Source organism: Epinephelus fuscoguttatus, linkage group LG24 (assembly GCF_011397635.1).
Source record: "Epinephelus fuscoguttatus linkage group LG24, E.fuscoguttatus.final_Chr_v1".
Lineage (NCBI taxonomy): Eukaryota > Metazoa > Chordata > Actinopteri > Perciformes > Serranidae > Epinephelus > Epinephelus fuscoguttatus.
The window spans coordinates 4952513-4977732 of NC_064775.1; the positions used below are offsets into that span (position 1 = coordinate 4952513).

General features: G+C 41.8%; 1 protein-coding gene across 5 annotated transcripts in view; it reads right to left on the reverse strand.

Annotated features, from left to right (window-relative positions):
• The window catches only part of LOC125884749 (collagen alpha-1(XVIII) chain-like), a 64603-nt gene that overhangs the window by 35800 nt on the left and 3583 nt on the right, over positions 1–25220 (reverse strand). The window contains exon 1 of one of the 5 annotated variants that reach the window (XM_049569909.1): positions 5956–6477. The exons of 1 other annotated variant lie outside the window; for it this stretch is intronic. In XM_049569909.1, the coding sequence (XP_049425866.1) occupies positions 5956–6202 (247 nt within the window). In that variant the 5' untranslated portion in view covers positions 6203–6477. Of the gene's footprint in view, positions 1–5856; positions 6478–25220 lie in introns of those variants that run through there. 3 more of the 5 variants (XM_049569906.1, XM_049569908.1, XM_049569907.1) reach the window with 3 other exon arrangements.

Here is a 25220-nt window from a genome sequence, read left to right on the forward strand (position 1 = left end):
ATGGCTGAACCCAAATGACCAGACTTCACCACACTTGCAGACTCGCAGCCAAAATAATGATTCCTGAAGTCTGTGCTGAAGTGCATTTGTTTCCAAATACAATCCCTCCAGTCCACAAGGGGCCTAAGGCGGACTTCCTGCAGACTTCCAGAGTCACTGCCTTAATTGCCATGGTCACTGCAATACAGCTTCACGTGACGTTTTAGTTGCGACTGCCAGGTCAGCCCTCATGAGTTTTCTGCTACGTTTCTTCCATTATTATTTCCGACATACGTTACAGCTCATTACTGCACCCTCAGCATCATGATATTAGGCACACCCAACTCAGGGCAGTTTGGTAACCTCCATTTCTCACACTTTTTTGTCTGTAAACGTACAGCATCAGCTGAAATCCTCGTCTGTTTTTATGATTATATCGCTGGTTTATGCATAATTTCGCCAACATATTTAAGTTAATATCTAGTAGTTTTCTAAATGCTGGGGATATTCTGTACATTTCACAAAGTGATGGAAATGAATCATTTCTGATGGTTCACATTGCTGGACAGTCATTTGGTTTTGAGGGTGACAAATTGTTTGTGATGCAGTGTTCAAGATAGGAAGGTCAACACGGGCTCAAATTAAAGCTTATCAACTTGGGAAGCAGCCAAAATAATGAACTGCCTTTTTCTGTCACATACACATTTGTTTCAGTACTTTTCATTGAGATAATACAGTATTTGCATTTAAAAGAGGTTTACTGCCACCTGAGACTATGTGATACTTGCTGCGTCATCATGGATGGAATGTAACTCTGCACAGCTTCAAGTTTTGTTACTGCAGATGACAATAACAGTAAAACTGATTCGCTTTTTTCTTACTGTATCTGTGGCTTACGTTACAGCTCATTACTGCACCCTCAGCATCATAGTGTAGCCAGCATGTTGAAACGCCGTTTACATTAACCTCCATTTCCTGACAAAACTCTGTAACGTTACAGCATCAAGTTCAAACTGTCTGACCCCTGAAAGTTTTGTCGCTGGTTTACCTACACTGCACAATGTTATGACGCCTCTTAAAGGCTGGACGTGATGGCCTCTGGAGTTTTCTATGTACAAGAGAAGCTGGGATATTAAACACAAAGTGATGGAAATGAATCATTTTTGATGAGAATTTTTCAAACGGACAGTCATTTTGTTGTTTTTTTTGTTGGTGTTGTTTGTGATATTTTGAAAAATAAATGGCAGCAAGCCCCAGAATCTTGCTGTCCATTGCTGACACAAAGCAAACGGTGCTCTTGCAGATGCAGCTCTGCACTGTGTAGACGACAGGACAGTCACATTTATGCCATTGTGACGTGAACTCATGTGCTAATATTTGCATTTAAAAAGAGGTTTTGGGCCACCTGAGACTGAATGACCTCGAGATAGGGGTGCACGTCATCAGCTTGTGATGGCCTAATGTCTGAGCGCCTTTAACCCCGAAAAATGTGTTAAAATTCTATCAAAAATTTAAATTAAGAGCTCCTTCTGCATCTATCTTGGACTCCCTGCTAAAACACAATGTCCACATGCTGTTATAGTCCATGTCTGCTGAAAATAATTACATCATGTCTGCTTTCACTGATTGATCAAATCAGTCTGCCAGTGCAGGTGTGACAAAAATTCAACCCAATAAAACAGCCTGATGAAAACAAGACATTTTGCTGTGATCCTGCACTGCACGCTGTAAAAACGTCCAGCAGTCACGGTTGGTCCACTGTCACTTCATCTTGATACTTATAACTCTGCACAACATCAAGTACTGCAGATGTAACAGTAAAACTGATTCGACAAGTTGCATTGTGTCTGTAGGCTGCAGGTCTTGACAACAAATACTGCGTGGAGTAAAAGACTCTGATCTGACAGCCCACAACATTTACATTAAATATTCCTGAGGGAAAACATAGGATAAAGATAGTTTTTAAGGAGCAAAGTTCAAACTGCTGACCCCCTGAAAGAAGTATATGCTCCCCATACTGCACAATTTATGACGCCTCTTAAAGGCTGGACGTGGGCCTCTGGAGCATTTCCCGTCTTAAAGGTTTACACTTGGGGCTCCTAAACTGTGTATACCATTTGTGTTTATGTGTTTCAACCAACCAGAATAGACTTGGATGCGTTTAAAATAAAAGTTAATTTGGTCTTTACCTTCAGTTTTAACCATTAGCAGATATTAACTCATTCATTTGAGAAACTTCCTCATTATTTTGAGATGCTGAGTCATAATTTTGAGATGCTGAGTCATTAGTTTCATAAAGTTTCTCATTACTTCAGGGAAGTTAGTAGTTGAGAAACTAGAAGTCCTTATTTGGGAATGTTTTTTTTTTATTATTTCAAGATTACTCAATTTTTAGATGGTCATTTTTTGAGATACAAAGTCATATTTGGAGAAACTTTCTCATTAACTCAGGATTCTAAGTCATTTTAAAGATATTAAGTCATATTTTAAGAGTTTTTCATTAATTTGAGATTATTATTTTGGGAAGTTTCTTAATACACTAAGTAATTTCTTTAGAAACTAAGTCATATTTTGAGAAAGTTTCCATTTATTTTTAATATATGACATCATAACTAAAGATACTAAGTCAATATTTTGAGATATTAACTCATTGTGGGTAATGTAGGCTGCAGGTCTTGACAGGGACAAATACTGCGTGGAGTGAAAAAGATAATATCTGATCCAATTTAAGTCCCTGCAGGTCGATTTCTGACAAAAATAATCCTTAAAGTTACTGCAATGAGGAACTTTCTTGAAATAATGAGTTATAATTCAAGTAAGTTAGTTTGGATACTAGGTCATTATTTTTAGAAAGTAAAAGTCATTATTTTGGGAAGTTTCTTTATACTTAAACATACTAAGTCATATTTTGCGAAAGTTTCGCATTAATTTGAGATACCAAGTCATAATTTTGAGATGCTTGGTCATTATTTTGAGTAGGTTTATCATTATTTTGAGTGACTACATCATAATCATAGATACCAAGTCAATATTTTAAGATATTAACTCATTATTTTGAGAGACTAAGTCATATTTTGAGAAAGTTTCGTATTATTTTGAGAAGCTGAGTCATAATTTTGAGATGTTTAGTCATTAGTTTGAGTAAGTTTCTCATTACTTAAAGTAAATTAGCAGTTTAGATACTAAGTCAATATTTTGAATAACTAGAAGTCCTTATTTTGGAAAGTATTTTTCTCATTACAAGATAATGAGTCAATTTTTAGATGGTCATTTTTTAAGATATTGTGTCATATTTTGAGAAAGTTTCTCATTAACCAAGATTCTAAGTCATTTTAAAGATTTTTTCATTAATTCAGGATTATTATTTTAGGAAGTTTGTTAAGTAATTTCTTTAGATGCTAAGTCATATTTTGACAGAGTTTCAATTATTTTGAGATACTACATCATAATTACAGATACCAAAGTCAATATTTTGAGATATTAACCCATTATTTCAAGAGACTAAGTCATATTTTCAGAAAGTTTCGTATTATTTTGAGATGCTGAGTCATAATTTTGAGATGCTGAGTCATTAGTTTGAGTAAGTTTCTCATTATTTCAAGAAAGTTAGTAGTTTAGATACTAAGTCAGTATTTTGAGATACTAACTCGTTATTTTAAGAAAGTAAAAGTCATTACTTTGGGAAGTTTCTTTATACTTAAAGACACTGAGTCAATTTTGAGAAAGTTTCCAATTATTTTAAGATACCAAGTCAGAATTTTGAGATATTAACTCAATATTTTGAGAAACTAAGTGATATTTTGAGAAAGTTTCGCATTATTTTGAGATGCTTAGTCATTATTTTAAGTAGGTCTGTCAATATTTTGACATCCTACATCATAATTACAGATACCAAGTTAATATTTTGAGATATTAACTCATAATTTTGAGATGCTGAGTCATTAGTTTGAGATGCTGAGTCATTAGTTTGACTAAGTTTCTCATTATTTCAAGTAAGTTAATAGTTTAGATACTAAGTATATTTTGAGTTACTAACTCGTCATTTTTAGAAAGGAAAAGTCATTATTTTGGGAAGTTTCTTATACGAGAAGTATACTTGCTGCAGACAACACCTGTGCGTGCACGTACGCATTATGGCTGCCTTGCGTATTTTGTGGTCGTTTGGTGGGTAGGCCGCTCACTTTGACGCGAGGTGACGTGCATGAGATGCAATATTGACATGAACACTAGAGGCGCTCATGCGAAGTAGACCTCTAGAGACTGCGAAGGTGAGGTCGGGCCGTACATACCATCTCCGATGGCGTTGGAGACGACGCCTTTTCCTCTGCCGAGATCTTAAAAGACATAAAATTATAATCTCCTCTTCATCGAGAGTATCCATGTTTCTGTATAGCGTTTCTGTAAAGTTCCCAATTATTTAAAGATACCAAGTCATAATTTTGATGTGCTTAGTCATTATTTTAAGTAGGTTTGTCATTCCTTTGACAGACTACGTCACGGTTACAGACACTAAGTGAGTATTTTGAGAAACTAACAGTGATTATTTTCTTATTAGTTTTTTATTATAAGTGAATTTTTTAGATGGAAAGTCATATTTTGAGAACATTTTCTAATTTTTTGAAGTCATGATCTTGACAAGCTCAGTCATTATTTTTAAGAATGTTTGTTATTATTTTGAGATACTAAGTCTACTTTTGAAAAAGTTTCTCATTAACTCAAGTCATTTTTAAGATATTAAGTCATATTTTAAGAGTTTTTTTTATTAATCTGAGATATTGACTCGTTATTTTGACAAACTAAAAGTCAGTAAGTTGGTCATTTTTAGATGCTCAGTCATTATTTTAAGAAAGATTGCCATTATTTTGGTATTTTTGGTTTTAAACTAAATCATTTTGACACACTAAGTAATTATTTTTAGATACTAGGTCATGAATGTGGGACTCTAACTTATTATTTTGAGATACTTGGTCATTATTTCGAAAGTGTCTCATGGTAATGTTTTATAGGATTTTTTTTGTTCACTGTCACAGTGGGAGAAATGGGCCTCCATACCTATGTAAAGTACTTGTGATGCATTAAAATGGCTAAAATATGCAAAATCATGTTTAAAGCGAATCATGAGATCCAAAACAGCGATGATGCTCTTGGACACGTGCGTTACCAAAAACAAACGCAGCACAAACACACACAGACCAACGCTCAAACATCGACAACAAGTGACGTGACATCGGGTTCAAAATGTATCATCACACAGGATACATTCTAACCCGCCGGGGTTACCTTTCAGGTTACTAACTGACGCGCACGCAGGACGCCCGGGCTCCTGCGTTCTTTCAGGCAGGAGGCGACACTCCACCGGGAGACGCCCGTTTTCCAGAGACGCCCAGCAGCTGTCCTGCAGCACCTGGCAGAAGCTGCGGCAGGGCAGGTGCGGGGCCGCGGCGGGTGACGGGCACGTGGGTGCCAGCAGGAGGCAGAGGAACCATTCTGCGCTGTGGTGACACTTTGCCCTCGTGAGCCACGCCCACTCCTGTAGGACGGCCCCCACCTCCTCCACAGATGTGTGGTTGAAATAGTTGGGCAGCGTGAAATATTTGGGGCGTTTGCCAGAGCAAATGGGCCAATCAGAAGGCACGGGGAGACAAGGTGGGGCAGAACCATTGATGCGACTATCAGGGGGGGTTACCGTGGAATCCAAAACACTGTCAACAGTCTCATTGATCTTAGAAACATCACCTATAATCCCGGTTACATTGATAGCGAGGACTTTATCACCTCTGAACACTAAATCTGACCCAAAATCAGATCCTGACCCAGACCCTACCCCGATCCCAGACCCCTCCTCCACCCTCACCCCTCTGAACCTGTTTGTATTACCCGTCATGTTAGGGTTAGCGCTCTCCACCTTCTCTGTCAGGCCTCCGTTAGTAGTAGTCCTGGCGGTCGGGGTCACGTCCCACGCCTCGACAGACTTACGGGTTCCTGTGGCCACGGTGATGATTTCTTCCCCAGCCCCGGATAAGTTGTCATCCTCCTCCTCTTCCTTCGCCTGTGTGCCATTGACTGTCATGTTGGCACCTGTCGTTGCTGCTGGCGTCGTCCCCGTTACGTTCATCTGCACTGGGGCCTCTGTGGTGGTCTCTGGGAGTGCAAACCACAACCAGGCATCCAAGCTCCCCGCACAGAGGACCAGGAGAAGCAACCACGTCTGGAGCCTCAACATGCTGCTGGCTCCTGCAACAGTCCTCCAAGTGTCTCAGCGTGCAGCAGCAGCACTCCACACAGCGCTCTCACTGTTCCCCCAAGCACCACCTGTTAGCCAGCCGGTCAACAGTTAAACCCAAGCTGTTCAAGGGCCACTGAGCATCCGCTGAATGAAAACCAAGACATAAAAACCCTGCTTGCACTCAGAGACCCTCCCTCCAGATCTCCCAGTGCATGCAAACTCATGAAAAAGCACTTACATGGGCAGGGGGGGACCCAGAGTGTGGAGGCAGGCTTGTGCACTGGTGATGGATGTCATTGGTTACTAAAAGTTGCCCCAACACACACTCCTCCCCTGCCCTGTGCGAGTTGATGAGTATGTCCCCTAAGACCTTTTTCTGCAGCCTGGTGAAAAAGCATGCGAGCCTTCGTGTTACCACAACGACACGCCCGTTCTGCACGGAAATAACCTCAGTAAAATATGGAGTTTTTAAAATATATTTAGGCCATAATAGACAGGTTTACTTCACGTTGTGCTCAGGGCTGGAATTCCAAGCTGCCATGCGCATCGAAATGGGCAAGTTCAGAGGCAAAATGCTGAGCTGCAGCCTCCTCAGTCATCAGCAAGCATTTCAGAAAGAGAGAGAAGTTCACTGCGGGTTTAAAGAGTAATGTTTAACCTTAACACCCCATGTCTTAGAGGGTAAGCTCGGGACTTTCCAACCTGGAACATATTTCCCAATGTTGTGTGTCTGAGTGACTCGTGGGAACAACAACTAAACAAAAACAATGATGACAAACGTTCAACAATGAAGTCTTTTCCATGACGAAGACAAGATGTTAATGAGCTACATACAGATCTTTGATGATAAAATGTATGTTTCATTTTCGAGAGGATGACTGAACGATGCACACGGCGCGACATACGCAAATTAAGCGAGTAGCCAATTTCAAGGGTTGAAAAATCTGAATTTCAGTGACCAATTTGCGCCGCGATAGCCAATCAGAAGTGAGATCCAATCGGGACATATGACACCGAAGACATAACGGCGAAAGTTCATTCACAGGTTCAATGATATTTCACGCGTGTATAATGCTAGCAATAAGTTATTTGTACATATACGCGAGTTAACGCTAAATATTTAAGCGCTTCGTGTGAACACAACATAATGCTGATGAGCAGTATGAGATCGGAGTGCCGACAGGATGTAAACTCCAGTAAATAGTCGGCACCAGGATGTTTTGTGTCAGCCATCAGTACGAGTTGTGAGCTATAATTAAGCAGTGCTAGCTTTGTTAGCAGCTAGCTCCGCTTGTTAGCTGCTAACCACAACCAGTGGTATAATGTTTTCATTTTAGGTGTCATCGACTAAAACTATGAGGCATAAAAATGACTAAAATGTGACAAAAACTAATTAGCATTTTCGTCTAAAGACTAAGATTGGCACAAAAGGAGCTGCCAAAATTAACACTGTTTGTCACTGACAGGCTCAGATTGTTATTCTAAGTGTGTGACAGCATTATGGAAAGGATCCCAACAGAGATAAACCTTTTTGTTAAAGCGAAAGATCCTTTTCGTGTAACCAGAAACAGCCTGGAAATCGCTATCACTAAACCCACCATGCTCCCCTTAAAGGGTAAGTTCAGTATTTTTCAAGCCGGACCATATTTTCACATGCTTTTGTGTCTATAGGTGACAAATGGACACAACCATATCCGACACATAGCCGGCTGCAATGTAACCACTTGGGGCAATTGTGCACGGTCACTTGACGTCCACTAAAAGTGCTTGCTTTTGCCACTGACAGGCTCACAACAGAATTATAGGTGTCTGACAATACCATGGAAAGGATCCCTACAGAGATTAACCAGACACGGCCCCAAAATCGCTATTGCCAATTTCACCAGACCCCATTGGAACAAATAGAAATTTTAGCGTGTATAGAGAAGGGTTGTCATGAGAACCGATAATTCAGTACCAAGTCGATGCCAACACGCGAAAAATACGTCGATACCTGTTTTTTTTTTTGTTTTTTTTCGGTACCATAAGTACTGGATTCAACTTCGCCCTCAGCGGGCCGTGTCAATTCCTGTCGGAACTGACGGGGGCAGTATACGCGCGTCAGTGCTGAGGACGAGCACCGAAGAAGAACGCCTGTTCTCAAATCATCTTTGCCAGTAGCACTCGTGAACAGTTGCTGTTTAGTCGCGTTTTCATTTCGGCGAGCATGTTAACAGGTTAGAGCATTCACACCACATCCGTTCTACGTGCTGCTCAAGTCGCGCTGCTTTCGCGAGCAAGCTTGAAAATAGAAGAGATGCCGTTTTTTTGCGCTAGTCGCGAGCAAATGGTCGCGGTATTCAACAAAAAACACGTGTTTGTGTGTGTTGTGACCTCTCTCAGCCACCGTAGACATTTCGCCCTTGACCAAGCGAGACCTGACAGGCACATGTTTCATGTACTTACACATTTGTAGTGCTAAATATTAATTCCCCAAGCGTTGGAATGATCACTGGTGTGGCGAACAAACTCACTTCTTCTTCTTTGGGGTTTATTGGAGATTTGCAAACACAGTGCACTAGCGCCACCAACTGTTCAGGTGTGGTTTGTATTTTGAAGGGACAGCAGCGGCCACTGCGCAATACGTCTGTTCGGTTTTGGTGTGAATACACGTGTGCTGCCACACGCTTGCGGTGTAAATGAGGCCTTAGAGTTAAAGTTTGAAACAGTTTCAATAAAGTGTGAATTTAGGAAATACATGAGTTCTGTTTTTTGATTTTTATCGTGGTATTAAATGAGTATCGAGAATCGTGGAAATTCACTGGTACTGGTATCGACTAATGAAATTCTGGTATCGTGACAAGCCTAGCATAGAGGCAGCATATTTCCACATCTAACTGGTGAATTTAAGGTTTATTTCAACCAAACCAGAGTTGGTGATTGTTACAACAGTGGAAAGATGAACCAAGATGGTTTCTGTGAGTTTCATTTTGTTGTTTGTAGTTTATTTAAATGGAGTCTGGTGGGTTTGACCAGAACTCAACCAGATCAAACACTGTTGTTCCCATCAGTCATCAGGACACAACCACATGGGGAAAGAGACACCAGTTGGAAACGTGCTCTTCAAAGGGGCAACAGAGTGGTTAGATTTCATTGGTGAGGATGCAAATAAAAGTAATTCTAACCAAAGTGAGTGGGAAGAAAGCAGCTGTGGTTTCCTAGCTGTGGCTCAGGACCCTGCAAGAGGTCACAAGGTTTATCTAAAGGGTCACCAGGGTTGAAAACACATGAACTAATGAGCGTTATTCAGACTTACTTTCCATCTTTGTGTAATTCTGGACTATTTGTAATTGTTGCGGCTCTATTTTCATGCAGCTAAAACTGACTTGAGATGAGGGGGAACAAGTGCACGCGGCTTCATATTAGGAGGTCACGAGGAAAAAGTGGAATAATGGACACAGCAGCTGCAGGCTGAGGTAAGACAGAGGGAAAATCAGGCCGGCACTGACCTGCAGCAGAGGAGCAGTGATTTCATTTGTTGTTTCTGACAACAACAAAAAGGAAACAGGAGCTTCGGAAAAACGTGGTGTTCAGTTACCGGCACGTTGGTCTGATTTATTGGCTTGTGGAAAACCCAAAACAGTCAGAAGTGATACTGCGTGCAGCGACAGCGCCATAAACTCTGTGATGTATTTTAATAAAGCGTGGGGAAGAGAGAGAGGAGCAGCAGGGGTGTGTGAGGCATGAATGAAAGACAGCAGCTGGGTAAGTCAGGGCGTATCTGATTGGATCGAAGCTCCACTCCCGGGGGGCCGACTCCATTGCCTCATCGGAGAAAATCCTCGGAAAATGTACCACTTCCAGGTTCTCACAGATGGGCGATAAGGGAAAGAGGGATCCCCCCCCCCTACTTCCACCAACACACCCTTCTTCTCCCAGGCCTCCTCCTCCTCCTCCACATGGCCCTGTGTGCCCCCATCATCCAGCTACCCGCCTCAACTGCCAAGCTAGGACATCCAGCTGTTGCACATTCCAGCCCTCAGACCTCCCACACCCACGCTGCATGACATTTGGAGGGTTGGAAACTGCCACATTTTGATAATCTGTGCATTCATACAACATCGCTACTGCTGTCAGCGTATGTGCCAATTCGGCCGGACGCTGCGCAGGAGAAGAGGAGCTAATTCTTCATGTTGGGAAATAGATTGGATGTTTTGGGGAGTGTGTGAAAACCAGCTGTCACAGAGGTCGACGCAGACAGTGGATCAGCTGTCCTTTAAAGCATCTTAACAGCCTGATCAAGTGAATCTTGACTTGTTTTAAAATGGATGCTTCACACTTGATCTTCCTATTATCTGGGACATTAAGCACTGAAATTATTAGTGAATTATCTTTAATCTTGCACCACTATACGACCAGCAGTTTGATGGAAACAGATTTGTATTTTTTTGAGAACCGTACTTTTTACACGTCTGCAAACGCTCGTCTACTATAAACTGTATCTGGGTTTCAGTGAATTTGGTGACATTTATGAAGAAGAAGAAGAAAAATATATACTTCCTCAAGGGGAAATTCAATTTTTTAACTCTGCTGTCATACACACACACGCTCGCAGCTTACCAGCAAAACGGCCCAACATTCACCGAAAATCTGGCAGTGTAAAAGGGGCTCTAGAGTTGGTATAAAGAGCAGGAAGGGCAATGACAGGAGGTGGTTGGGGAAGACTGGTCAAACAAACACAGGATTTTCACCCAGGACACTTGAATTCAGGTCAAGGTTTAGTCATTTTAACTAACGTACATGAGTTTGTTTTGTTCGTGTCAGGTATCGTCACATCAAGAAGTCTTTGGGCCTAAACCTAAAAAAGTTAAATCTAACAAAACTGCTCCTAATGACATCTCATAATGAGCTTTTAATGGGCTGATATAGTGTTGATTTTGTTAACAAAACTATGATGTAAAATGTTCATCACCTTTTTTCCTCGACAGAGATAAGCGAAAAAAAAAAAACAGATCTTTGATCATAAAAACTATAAAGAAATGTTTTGTTGCAGAGAGAAGACGGGGCTTTTAAAATGTTCTCAGGTAGGAAGCTGAGAGCCGACATGTTTGTAATTATTCTTAATGCCGTATGAGCCGTATGAGATTGGGCTATTGCCGGGTTATTTAACGGCAACATCAACAGTTGGTGCCAGGATGTTTCACTAGTCTGCAAAACACTCACCCCGGAGCAGCGTCGGCCATTAGCACAAGTTGCTTGGCTGAAATTCATCTGTGATTAAACAGCTGTGTGTGTCTGACTGTGGATGCTGGATCTGCTGAATGGATAACATTCGAAATGGGTGTGCTTAAATGCAAGCAACAGGAATTAATAATAGTTATAAAGGACGTCTTTGAGGTGTGCTCTTCATGAAGGAACACTGTTTATTAGAAACTACTGTTCTTGCAGATACACACGTAACAATATTTGGATGCACGGGGTTAAAATCTGGGACAGAAGTGCACAAAACCCAGTTGAGAATGATTTTCTGCTGGACTTGACAGAGAGGTATTTCCATGCACAAACAAAGCATGAAAATGAAAACAAAAGTCCAGAAACTTGCTTGCAAATAATAAAAGAAAAGCACATATGTCACAGTCTTGCGGTAATTACCAAAAGCAATTACAGAGCGTGAGTTTAGGGGAAAACTAGACTTCCTGTCTACTTTCTTTTCTTTTTTTTCTGCCGAGCTGATTGTGCCATGAGATTTCTTTCTTTCAGAAATGTGCAGTTTATGACTTTCCCTTTGAAATAATGTGGATGTTTTTGACATGAAAAATCATAATTCTTATTATCTTAGAGAAGTTAAGCATCATTTTCGACAGAAATCCCAGGTCTTTCAGTCAATATATCACCATAAATGCCCTGCAGACGCTCCCACATACATGTTAACCCTCCCTCTGTGTTTCCAACACTTTTCATCACCATCAGCTGTCAGCTGCTCTGACCTGCACAGGGCCACGGGTAGGGCAAGTAAACACACCACGGCATTATGCTTCAGCGAGCCAGTGAACGCCAGTTGATGAAGGCACCTGGTGCTTTCCATCTGGAGTATTATGCACACTCACACATACATATGCATATACATTCCACTGCTACAGCTGCACGTTAAAGCTCCGGCGGGACTGCGGAGTCTGTTTCCTCCTTAAATGTTTATACAGCACCAGTTTGGGACATTCACTGCACTTTCTCCCGTCCTGCATCTTCTGCTGTGCGTCTGCTTCGGTTGCTGAGTCCTTAAATTTCACTGGACATTTTATTTTGGTCGAACGTAATTCATCTCTAAGACTTTTACTTTTGTTTAAATTCAAGACAAGTCACTGCTGTTGAGGTTTGGCAAAATTCAGAGGAACAGGCGCCAGGCTGTAGACGTACATTTTAGTTGACGAAATGTTAAAACATTTTTATGTGGTGTATGGGCTACACATTTTTACTACCCGAGAATGGGATCATTTTTTAGGCCTGCAAAAATGATAAATGACAATTAAAATCTAAAATAAATAAATAAATGTTACTCATTTCCATGTAATTTTTTGTCAAAGCCACATGGAGCCACTGGATAGGGGCTAAAGAGCCGCAAGTGGCTGCAGAGGCGCAGGTTTCCAGTCTTTATGCTAAGCTAAGTTAGCCAGATGCTAACGGGAGCTTCTTATCCAACGCACAGACATGACAATGGTATGAAACTTCTAACTGAACTCCTGTGTTTCCCCTTGCTTGACTGTTCTGGCCCAGGGGATGGGCCGCCATATCCAACCCGGTCTCACTCCGAAATTATCGAAATCCGGCGCTTGGGCAGTGACTTGTGCTGTCAGACACTGATGAAAAAAAGGCATCCTTCAGGTGGAAACGCAGCAGGACAAGAACTAGGGATGTCCGATCTGATCCTCAAATCGGGTATCGGCGCCGATCACGTCATTTTTACAAAATCGGAATCAGTAATAAAAAATCGGAGGAATCAAAACAACAAAAATGGCTCGGTTTTTCATCTGTGTTGTTCATTGTTGCCTCCGCTTTCCAATGCCAATGTTGTTGTTGCCATGTTCCAATGCTGATACTTCCAAACTGCTAAATTTACGCTGCCCTTAGCATGCTGGCTGTCCATGCCAAAACAACAAGTTATCTGTCTGAACGTCACTCCACCGCCTGCCCAACGTAGACAGGGCCTGCCGTAAATGAGTGTGTTTATGTTGGGCAGACGGGCGAGTTCAGATGTGCAGCTAGTAACGGTAGCAAAATGTCAGCAATATGGAGCTTTTATACATTGGAAGGCGAAGGCAGTGCAACAGCCACATGCCAAATGTGCAAGTCTAGCTTTCGCGATGGGGGAAAAGACAGAGCTCATTTCAACACAACCAATTTGATACGGCATCTGGAAAGGAAACATCCATCACAGCGTGCCGAGTTCGAGGCAGCAAGTAAAAAGCCACAGAACCAACCGACATTGGCGGAGGCTTTGAAAAGGAAATAGAAATGTCCCCACGACCACGATGAAGCCAAAAAGATCACAGCCAAGATAAACAAACCTTATGGGACAACTTGGATGCATTCTTTTTTTTTCTTCTTTCTTAATGCTTTGCAAAGTATCGGATCGGACTCGGTTTCACAATAAAGGACTTGGTATCGGACTCGGTTTCAAAATAAAGGACTTGGTATCGCACTCGGTTTCCAAGACTGGGTATCAGACTTGGTTTCAAAATAAAGGACTGGGTATCGGACTCGGTTTCAAAATAAAGGACTTGGTATTGGACTCGGTTTCAAAATAAAGGACTGGGTATCGGACTTGGTTTCAAAATAAAGGACTTGGTGTCGGGCTCAGTGTCAAAATAAAGGACTTGGTATTGGACTCGGTTTCAAAATAAAGGACTGGTATCGGACTCGGTTTCAAAATAAAGGACTGGGTATCAGACTCAGTTTCAAAATAAAGGACTTGGTATTGGACTCAGTTTCAAAATAAAGGACTTGGTATTGGACTCGGTTTCTAAATAAAAGACTGGTATCGGACTCGGTTTCAAAATAAAGGACTCGGTATCGGATTCGGTTTCAAAATAAAGGAGTGGGTATCGGACTTGGTTTCAAAATAAAGGACTTGGTGTCGGGCTCAGTGTCAAAATAAAGGACTCGGTATTGGACTCAGTTTCAAAATAAAGGACTGGGTATCGGACTTGGTTTCAAAATAAAGGACTTGTGTCGGACTCAGTTTCAAAATAAAGGACTCGGTATTGGACTCAGTTTCAAAATAAAGGACTGGGTATCGGACTCGGTCTCAAAATAAAGGACTTGGTATCGGACTTGGTTTCAAAATAAAGGACTTCGTATTGGACTCGGTTTCAAAATAAAGGACTCGGTATCGGATTCGGTTTCAAAATAAAGGACTGGGTATCGGACTTGGTTTCAAAATAAAGGACTTGGTGTCGGGCTCAGTGTCAAAATAAAGGACTCTGTATCGGATCAGATGCAAAAAAAATGTGATCCAGACATCCCTAACGAGAACGAAAGTTAAGGTGGCGAAAGTCTGAGCAGGGCAACAAACACCGACTTTCACTCGGGACAGTAGCGTTCGCGTCCCACAAGGTTATAACGCCGAACCCTGTTCTGTTTTCCTAAACCTAACCACATGTTTTTGTTGGAAAAAACGGTAAACTTACTGTGAAAACGGAAGTGTATTTTGAAAGAAGACAGGCAGAAATGGACATAACGTCCCAGAACGTCAACAACCAACACACCCAGGGTACCTTGGACGTCGTATGTGGACGTGGAAAGTCCGTGACCAAACGTCGATATGTGACGAGGTCGGAGTGAGAGTGTGTTGCTAACATTTTAAGGTTTCTTTAAATATTCAACAGTTCGCCTACATTCCCAAAAATTCATCAGTTACTATTCAAAAAGAAAATACATCCACTTTAAAGGTGGGTCACCTGTTAGTGACATCATTCCCTTCTTTCTAAACAGTGCTGAAGAAAATGATGACTTCTCCTCTGACTCTCAAAAAAACTCCCAAATCTGAACCATTTCTTTTCAGATTCCTCTGAATTTGCACTTGTTCAAACCATAAAAACAGCCCCCAGCCAGACATACAGGTGCACACAGGTGTCCACATACTTATGGCCATGCACGACAGACAGAAAGTGCTGCGTCCCCACAAAGCACTGACACATATTTGTGGAAGACAGAGAGACAAACGGGGGTAAAAAGAAAGTGGGAGTGTATAAACTGCAGCTGTGCTAAATTACCAGAGTGTCTAAATCTCCCTAACCTCAACTAATCTCCATGGCAACCAGATTTTTCCAGGCCTGTAGGACCATCAGGGGACTTTCTTCGACAGAGAAACTCACTCTGCATTCAGTTTGAAGAATCTTGTTGTGTTTAAGCTGATTAGAGAACTCCATATTTGGTATGAAGGCGACACCGTGAGGAGGACGTGCACAGATTTCATACCTGTCACACAGTGATTGGTTGCATCTTTACAACTTGCTGCACACAGACCACCAACTTTTACAGCCGTATATCAACTGGTTTCACTTCCTTTGCCTCGTTTAACCTCTTTGTTGAGACATAAGAGCCTCCATCTATGGTGCAGCGTCAGGGACAAAATCAAGACTGCTGAAAACCTCCACCCTCTTCTCATCTAACACGCCGAAGGATCCAGGATGATGGGAGCAAACGTTCCTGCCGGTGTTTTCTCAGGCGCAGCAGCGTCACTGTCTCTCTGTTAATTGGTGTATCGTGTTTCGGTCTGTTTCCCACACACGGTTCACACGCTCAGATGTATGTTCTTAAACCATAACACGCTGCTGAGGAGGCACACATGCTCAGGAGCTCAATAATCAGACTGTGAGCTCATGTTTTCTGGTATGAATGAACCCTGAAATAAAGGCAAAACCACAGCAATTAAATTTAAAGATACACATTTCTGATCTATAGATACAATAAGATAAGCTTTATTGATCCCTGAGGGGAAATGTGTATCTCACAACAGCACAAAGACTGCAGTCACAGGCTACGTGACATGTCGGGTTCTGCTCTGAAGAACAAACGTGAGGATTATTTCCTGTTTCAACACGATAAAGTCAGCTTCTAAAAAAAAAAAAAAAGGTATTTGCCGTCCTCCATGACCCCACTGCAACACCTTTGGGATGACGTGTAACACCACAGAATGACAAGTCTAACAACCTAAATATTGATGCTGGGGGCCACATATTTTTGGCTCCGTCGTGTACCCATTCATGCACTCACAGTAACCAGCAGATGGCAGCAGCACATTTATTTCATCACTATATTTATCACTGGTTGCATTGAGATATGAGAGGAGAGAAGGTGCAAATACAGATCAGTTATTACACCTTTTTAGGTGGAGGGATAGGAAGCCTGAGGTTTCAGATCTAATCACTGTGTTTATGCTCTTATTATGGAGTCAAAACAGCAATAATAACTCTTTAATCTCTGTGACCAGGAGCACTTTCTGACCTGCACCAATTCCAAAATGGCCGACTATAAACAGTGTTTTCTTGCTGCTGGAAATAAAACAACTTGTGGACACTAAGAGGCAAAATCAGCTTAAAATGATGTCGTAATTTTAAATCTTTCTGGGTATTTTTCGGTGAAAAGCACCAAGAAATTGAAAACCATGAGCCTTAATCTAGATCTTACGGAAGTGTATTACATTCACTTGACAAAAATAATAATAATAATAATAATAATAATAATAATCTGTTTTATTGAGTAATTTTATCTGTTTTTCAGAGGGTTTTTTTTATTCTTCTGTTTTTCATGGTATTTTTTTCTGTTTTTTTTTCATAGTAATTTTTTCTGTTTCTTTTTGTGGTAATTTTTTCTGTGGTAATTTTTTTTCTGTTTTTCGTGGTAATTTTTCCTGTTTTTCTGAGTATTTTTGTCTGAGTTCAGAGAGCAATAGAACAACAGGTGCTTTCATTCCTTTCTTGAGAGCTCGATATAATGGAAGCAAACATGACCCGCTTGTTTAGTTTAATCCAGTTTTACTTTGTTTTGGGTTTGAGACACTGGGAGACACTCTTGTCTTTAAGTCATATAGATGGTGTAATCATCATCTGTCATCATATCATCATATCATCATCATCATCATAGTTTGTCGACTTTACGCAGGCACCTTCCATTATATCGAGCTCTCAAGAAAGCAATGAAATCGTCTGTTGTTCTATTGCTCTCTTAACTCAAAACAATACTCAGAAAAACAGAAAAAAATACTCAATAAAACAGAAAAATAAAAATTACCATGAAAAACAGAAAAAAATATGAAAATATTTCACCTGTGGAGTCAGATTTTATGGAAGCGTATTGCATTCACTTGACAAATAAAAAAAATCTGTTTTTACTGAGTAATTTTTTCTGTTTTTCGTGGTATTTTTTTATTTTTCTGTTTTTCGGTGTAAATTTTTTTTCTGTTTTTCGTGGTAATTTTTTTCTGTTTTTCGGAGTAATTTTTATTTTTCTGTTTTTCTGAGTATTGTTTTGAGTTAAGAGAGCATTGGAACAACAGACACTTTCATTCCTATCTTCGAGCTCGATATAAAGGAAGGTGCCTGCGTAAAGTCGACAAACTATGATGATGATGATGATGACAGATGATGATAACACCATCTATATGACTTAAAGACAAGAGTGTCTCCCAGTGTCTCAAACCCAAAACAAAGTAAAACTGGATTAAACTAAACAAGCGGGTCATGTTTGCTTCCATTATATCGAGCTCTCAAGAAAGGAATGAAAGCACCTGTTGTTCTATTGCTCTCTGAACTCAGACAAAAATACTCAGAAAAACAGATTTTTTTTATTTGTCAAGTGAATGCAATACGCTTCCGTAAAATCTGACTCCACAGGTGAAATATTTTCATGCATTAACATTATCTTATCGTTAATAATTGCATGCATTTTCTATGGCTGCAACGATTAGTCAACTAATTGATGACTAATCATTTTTCATAGAAAAGTACTATAAAAGTACCCAAATACTCTTATTGCAGCTTCTTACATTCAGATATTGGCAGCTTTACACACTCTCCCATGACGGTGAACTAAAACCCTTTGGCGTGAGTACGAAACAAGACATTAGCTGACATCATTTTGGGGTTTGGGAGAGACAGACCGACATTTTTCAACATTTTAACACACTTTTCGATAAAATGATGAGTCGACTAATCGAATAAATCATCGACAGATGAGTCGACAATGAACCTTTCTGACCTGTGCTAATTGCAAAAGGGTCATGTATACTGTAACCCCACCCCATTAAAAACACGACAGTAGCAGAGAACTTTTATTTACATAAAATTGAAGACATGTCCACAGTAACTTGAGGCAGAAAAGGCACAAAACGGTGCATAAAACTTCACCAAAACACAGGAAAATAAGTGTTAAGACGCTCAAAATTCCCTGGCTCTGACCCCCCAAAACCTCCCATTTCATGTGTCCCCAACAAATGTGGAAACAAGACCTACACCCTTGTGAAAAAACTGTCTTAAGAAACACAACTTGTCAATGCGCATTGGCAAAATCTAAAAAACTTAGAAAATGAAGTTGAAAATCGGCTTAAACTAAACTGTTCTTTCTTAATATTTGCAACAACACAACACTTAAAGCATCAAGCAACAATTATTACTATTATTGTGAAAAGCACTAAAAGCTGAGAACCAAGAGCCTTATCCAACCCTGACTGCACAGGTGAGGTCTTTTCATACATAAGCACAAAAATGAAAATGGCAAGCATGGAAAACCTGCACCTGAAACCTGAAGAACATCTTGTTTCAGTCGTTGTGTTTGTGCTCTCTTTAAGGCGTCAGAAAAGTACTATCAACTGCGCACATTTCCGATCATGAACTCTCTGATCTCTTTCACTAGTGGCACTGTCTGACCTGTGCTTGCTGCAAAAGGGAATTGTGTACTTGGATCCTGCAGAGCTGACACACACACAGTGGATTAAAGGTGTTTTCAATGCCTTAAAGTGTCCAACAAAACGAAAATGAAATGCTGCCACCTGCTGTTTGAAATCTGGAGATTCTCTCTGCACCACATCTGCACAAATATTGGTTGGTTCAAACCTAGAAATCCATCACACTCCTCACTGATCTCTATCTGCGGTTTCCAGTGATCAAATAACTCAAATTCTTGCTACTAAGCGAAGAAGAAGAAGAAAAAAAAAGTCCGCCCGCGGGGCATCTTGGCAGATGCTCGGCAGAAATCTACACCCATGACACTCCTCCCTCCACCACCCGATCCTTACACCCTGCGGTATGTCGAAGTGGGTTCTTGGCACGGACAAAAGCAGGGCATTTTCAGACGAGAGGGTGTGAGACGGTTCCCTCATCCAGGCTCAATGCACGATTCATTAAGCAACACGGGAGCTCCGAGACAAGACAGTCGACTCCTTGTGTGGAGGATCTCAATCTGTTGAATGAGGACGTTTGTTGTAGAGGCCAGGCGGTAAAGAGTAACGGGAGGTACTTGTGGTGGCCTCTTCAGAGGAGATGACCGGCAGCAGAAAATGAAAAGCAATTATGGAGCTTTAAAGCGATTAAAAGGTCATTTCAGTTCTGTGTTGAATTCAAACCGATCTGCCGTATTTTTCTGTCTCACCTGTCAGAGGTGCATTTTGCAGCCTGGAGACACGTGTGCAAAGGTCTCGCAACTTGAGGCGCTGCAGGTGACTTTAAATTCCTGCAGCTCAGATACTGTACTCGAGGGCAAGCACTGCTCATAACCCCGCTAACGCTCCCAAAATGTCAAACCCCAACCCTAACCCACACAGACTCCACGGCAGCTAAACTGGAGTCAGCCGCTCAGCTTTTGTCCACAACATGACGTCAACGCAGAACTCAAAGCTGCTTCAGACTGGATTCTGACCTCTCACATTCCTCCATGTAACTCTGACACTTGTCCTCATTTGAGAAGAATGACACGCATCCTTTCACACGTCACTCCCTCCGGCGATACTGTGGCTGCGAGGAAGAAACGTTCAAGATTCCCAACTTGCAAATGTTTTTCCACACATATCCAATAACGACCTGTCTCTCTTCATAAAGTAACACTCTCATCACCTCCCCTCACATCCCTGATGTGACCTGAACCTGGAACGCAGCGCCGGCAAACAACCGTGAAACAGCTTCATGCGCAGGTGGAAGTCAGTCATTAATCTCCGCACGACCAACGGCCAACGTGTGGTGAGATAAACAGCAGCGAGAATCAGTCTAAGAAGTTTGTGGCCTCTGTCTTGGCAGCAGGCCGAGCCTTTGTGGCGGATATGGGCACTCGGTGGTGGAAATGATTAAAAGGCTGATGTGATGTGCCGTGCAAAACATGGAAAAGATGACAATGGATGAGTCAGCTGTGGCTCGGGTTCAGCACGCAGAAAGGTTCCACTGTAGAGAATCTTCGTAGCCAGTACAGTCGACTTTTTTTTTTAAGTGATCTGGAAATGAGCGCGGCGGTAAATATTACTGATTATCATGAACAGAGAGCTTCTGTCTCTGAGGGCTGGGCGCAGTGAGAGGTATCATGGCTTGTGCATTCAAGTGCAACAAAGGTACTTAAAGTCTTTTATATGAAAGTAGCTGCAGGCTTAAGTTTATCTCTCTGCTAACAGTGTGTGCTTTCGCCTGCACCAACCTGCGTTACATATTTTTTTAATGGTTGAAAAGCTGCGGCTTTACTTTGTTTCTTACATTAAAGGCACCCGCAGCTTGCACCCTTTGCTTTATTTGGCAGTACGGTGGGATGAAGTCACGAGCTGTCGGAGAAACATTTTCATTTTTTTCTCCTATATTTTCATTTTTATTTTTATTATTTTGTTATTTTATTTTTTATTTAATATTTTTTATATTGTTATCAATTGTTTTCATTTCCTATTTATTTATTTTTTAATGTATTTTTATTTTATTTCTTATTGTTTTGTGCATGTTATAGTTGATAACGACACATTACACTGTATTTTGCACATACAAACACAACAACATGTCCACAGATAGAAGTAGGACAGTAAGGGCCCGTCCCATTACCCCCCTTAGCCCTACCCCTACATTTGCGCGTTCCCACGAGTGGTAGTGGTGTTCCAATTCCTTTTTGTAGGGGTAGGGGGCATAACGAGGGGTAGTGGGTATGAAACTAGCCCTTCGGAGCGAGGGATTTGAGATGCTGACTTGCCAGCGAGGGGTAGATGTCGCCATGGCTACCACCGAGCAAGAGATGGGGGAAAAAGCTCACACATAGCTACAATTACTGTCGTCAGGTTGCTTGTTAGCTAGTCTGAGTGGGCGGAAGTTCGCTGCATAGATCAGCCTCTCATTCGGCGGAACGAGCCACCCGCTGAAGTCCCGCCCTACCACCTACAGTTGTGTAGCAACTTTTGCGGTGTTTGATCTTGCGGGGATGTAGCCATTTTTCTGCCATGGTTCGCGTCCTGTAGGCGATATTTTTGTGGGCGTGTTACACCAAAACCTTTTTCCCCCCAGTAATATTTTTGCAAGCACACTGTTGCTGTGGCACCGCCAAGAACAACTGTGATTGGTTGAAAGAAATAAAAAAAGCCGGGGCGTTTTTTTCTCCAAAATTCTGACTTCCCAGTGCAAATGAACACTCTACAATAAACGCTCCCACTGGCAGGTTGCATAATGCAAGTTGCTCGTTTAAGAGGTCATCATACACAGACGAAAAAGCCGTCCTTTCCCGTCACACGATGCTCTTAACGGCACCTGGCGGCATCAGTGGGAAAAGTGGCGGGACAGCAACTTAATTTAAGGTGGTGAAAGTCCGACTTGTGGTGGATGGGTCAACCAACCACAGACTTTCACCTGGGAGGCCAGTGTATGTGACGAGGTCAAGACGAGGAGTAAGAATGTTGCTTCTGTAGTGGAGAGACTTAAACCTGATCTGAATGAGGCTTGGGACCACGTCGTGGAGGCAGTTGGTTGGTCTGGTGAGTTTTAAAGTGTGTAGACCTTTTTGACTGGACAACAGCAAGCAGCAACTACGCTGCTTTCAAGCCAGTAGTCTGCTTTGTGGCTCCTTTAAACTGACAAGCACGATTGAACGCTCAATGATTCACGTGATGAGCGACCAAAGCTGCCACAAATATATTTGACAGTCGTGCTTCTTGGGCGTCCGTGAGAGTCTTTGCCTCTTTGGAAGCGTCTGGTGTGAACGCACAGGTAAACACCCCCTTAAAACATGTTTTAAATTGTAGTCTATGCCTGCAATCTGTAGTTAGAGCAACAGCCCGAGAGCCAGTGCAAATGAGCAGGGAGATCTGGACGTTGCTGAGATGGAGGGAAGTTTGTCACAGTTCATTTACACAGACTACCCACACTGTTGTGATACAAAGCTGAAAATCAGCAGAGTATCCTTTTAAGAACAATAGTTCTGGCCCAGACTCGCCTGATCATTGTCCCATCACCAAAGGAGTCATTACAATCAGGAGAGACAGCAATTATGCAATTAGTGTGTTTCCGGTAAACGGAGGCACAAATCCAAAGCTCCAACCAGAAGCTCCTGCGTTTAGAAATTAACCTAAAATCACCCTGAATCCTTTCACACTATTCCTGGATAACAACCTGATTAGATCTTAAAGAGCGGAGCAGGTGGGAGAAGCAAACCACAGCCACCATTATCACCATTATCACCACCTGAAAGCCATCAGCTGCAGCTGGGAAAACAAAGTGTCCCCCAGTAACAGCGAGCAGCTCCTGACCGGCCAGGTTAGCCGGCAGATTGTGTAGAAAGATGGAGGACGGAAAGCAAAACATCCTCTCACCCCTCAGCATGAGATCATACGTCCACCGAACACTTCCGCTGTCACCTTTACAGAGCTGGCAGCAGGGAGAAAACACCCTCAGCTGCCTTTATGAGGCCTCCATGGGGAAGGTGTCGTTATGTACATACTGTTGTAAAAGAGCTTTGATGTTTCATTTGTTACACGTCTGATGAGCGTGGAGGCAGAGTGTGAGACGAACGCAGGATAAAAACTGTAATTACAGATAAAAATGGGAGGTAACAGCGGTGAAGAATTGTCCTCGAGGCGACGTGGAAAATAAAGTTTGTTTCAAGAAGCTGCAGTTTACTCAACCTGAGGATACACACCTTATTTTCTGCTGTATATTTAGCTGGTTCACTCAGGAAAAGACACATTTGGTCCACTTTTTAAAGTACTTATGTCTTTTTATGCTGCTTTATCCTCTCACACATCCTGCTGCAGTAACAACAGGGCTGAGAACAAACTGAACCACCGCCTACTTCCTGTCCGGTAAAAAGCTCTTTTGAAGCTGTCGTGGTGACAGAAGTGTCCAGAGTCCAGTCCCCATTCATTTCACCCACCCAACTCTAGACTTACAATTTAAAACCTTTAATCTTGAGAGTGACGCACGAGAGGGGTCAGTATTCACGTCTTAACTTTTCGGAAATCTTTAAAAGTGCAGAAGGAGGTTAAGTTTAGTAAATAGGTACAGCTGGTTATATGTCACTAAAATGTGACATCATATCTGTTGCAACTGAGCCGGACAGTCGAAGCTGAACAGTGAGACTTCATCACGTCTTCACTCCAGCACTCAGGTTTACACCGTAATTAGCTGTTCAGCTGTGAAGAACCCACATAAATCATATTCCAGGACACCACACTGACTTAAAGTATTAATCTGCCTTGTTTATACATCAACAAACATCTGTTTAGCTCCTGTCGATTGATTTAATCAGTGATTTAACGCTGATCCGGCTGATGAAAACTCTGGCACTTCATGTTTTCGACAGATTTAAGTGAGGAAAATCCTCTGCCAAGTGGGAAGTAGAGTGGATCAGATCTCTTTTGAAAACGCATCCTTCTGTGAGAACTCTAAAGAAACAATCCCAAATTATTCTGCTTTATAGCCTGCAGCTCGGACACAAACACAACCCCGATTCCAAAAAAGTAGTCACGCTGTGTAACTTTCTTTGCCCCTGGGTCCCCGCTCCATGTGGCGAGTTTCTTTCGGAACTGTACATGTCTCTCAAGGTTTTCCACTTCTTCGTACATTCTGCTACGTCCACACTGATGTTACTGGAAATTTCTCTCCAGGAGTTTGCGAGAGTCTTGTTGAGAGTTGTGCAAGTGTGCATATTAGCGGACTTCTCCGATCATCCACTCCTCCACTTTCCGCGAATGTTGGGCCGTTTTGCGTCACTGTTTACGTCACACGCTGAGCTACACGTTTTGTTACTTGCTCACGCCCCCCATTGCCCCGAAAAAGGCACATTCTGTATGAACAAAAGTAGGTAGGCGGCATTTTGCTGCACTCCCCGATTTTGTTTTTATACTGCCAATGCTGAAAAAAGACTGATTGGGCTTTCCTGCAAATTTGCACAACTCCTGTTTAAAAAGGGCTAGTAAGTGTTTGAAAACTGAAGACACAAACTGTGAAAGTTCTGAAAGTCATTGCATTTGCATGTTGAAATGAATTTCCAAACTATTGCATTCTGTTTTAATGTATCGGATTTGTATACACACAAGTGAAATTTCCACATCTGCAATAACAGCAATGGGCCTCGTGTTGAGACACGCTGAACCAGCTGTGAATCCAGGAAAGAAAACAAGAGATAAACACTGTGACATTTTCCTCCTGATGTAATTATCCCCCGTATTAAATTCCCCTTACATCCTGAATCACACCACGCTGTCATATCAACAGCCACGAATGTTGTACACCGTTTTATCGCCATTTGTTGTCTGCTTTGATAAAATATAGCCTCATATATCAGGGACCACCCAGGGGAAACGTCTGCTGCTTGTGTTACAGCATACTTTAGTTAAGTGCTTACATGTCACGTAAACACAGTAAATCTAAGAGGCGCTATATCTGTTCAATGTAGAGAAAAGAACATAGACGTTAAGACAGTAAATTAGCGGTTAATGATGCTCAGTGTTTGGCCGGAGTTTCCTTATTTGGTGGAATCACTCTGCTTTAGGTTTAATTTTAAACCAATGCAAAGGGAATCACTGCTAATTTCA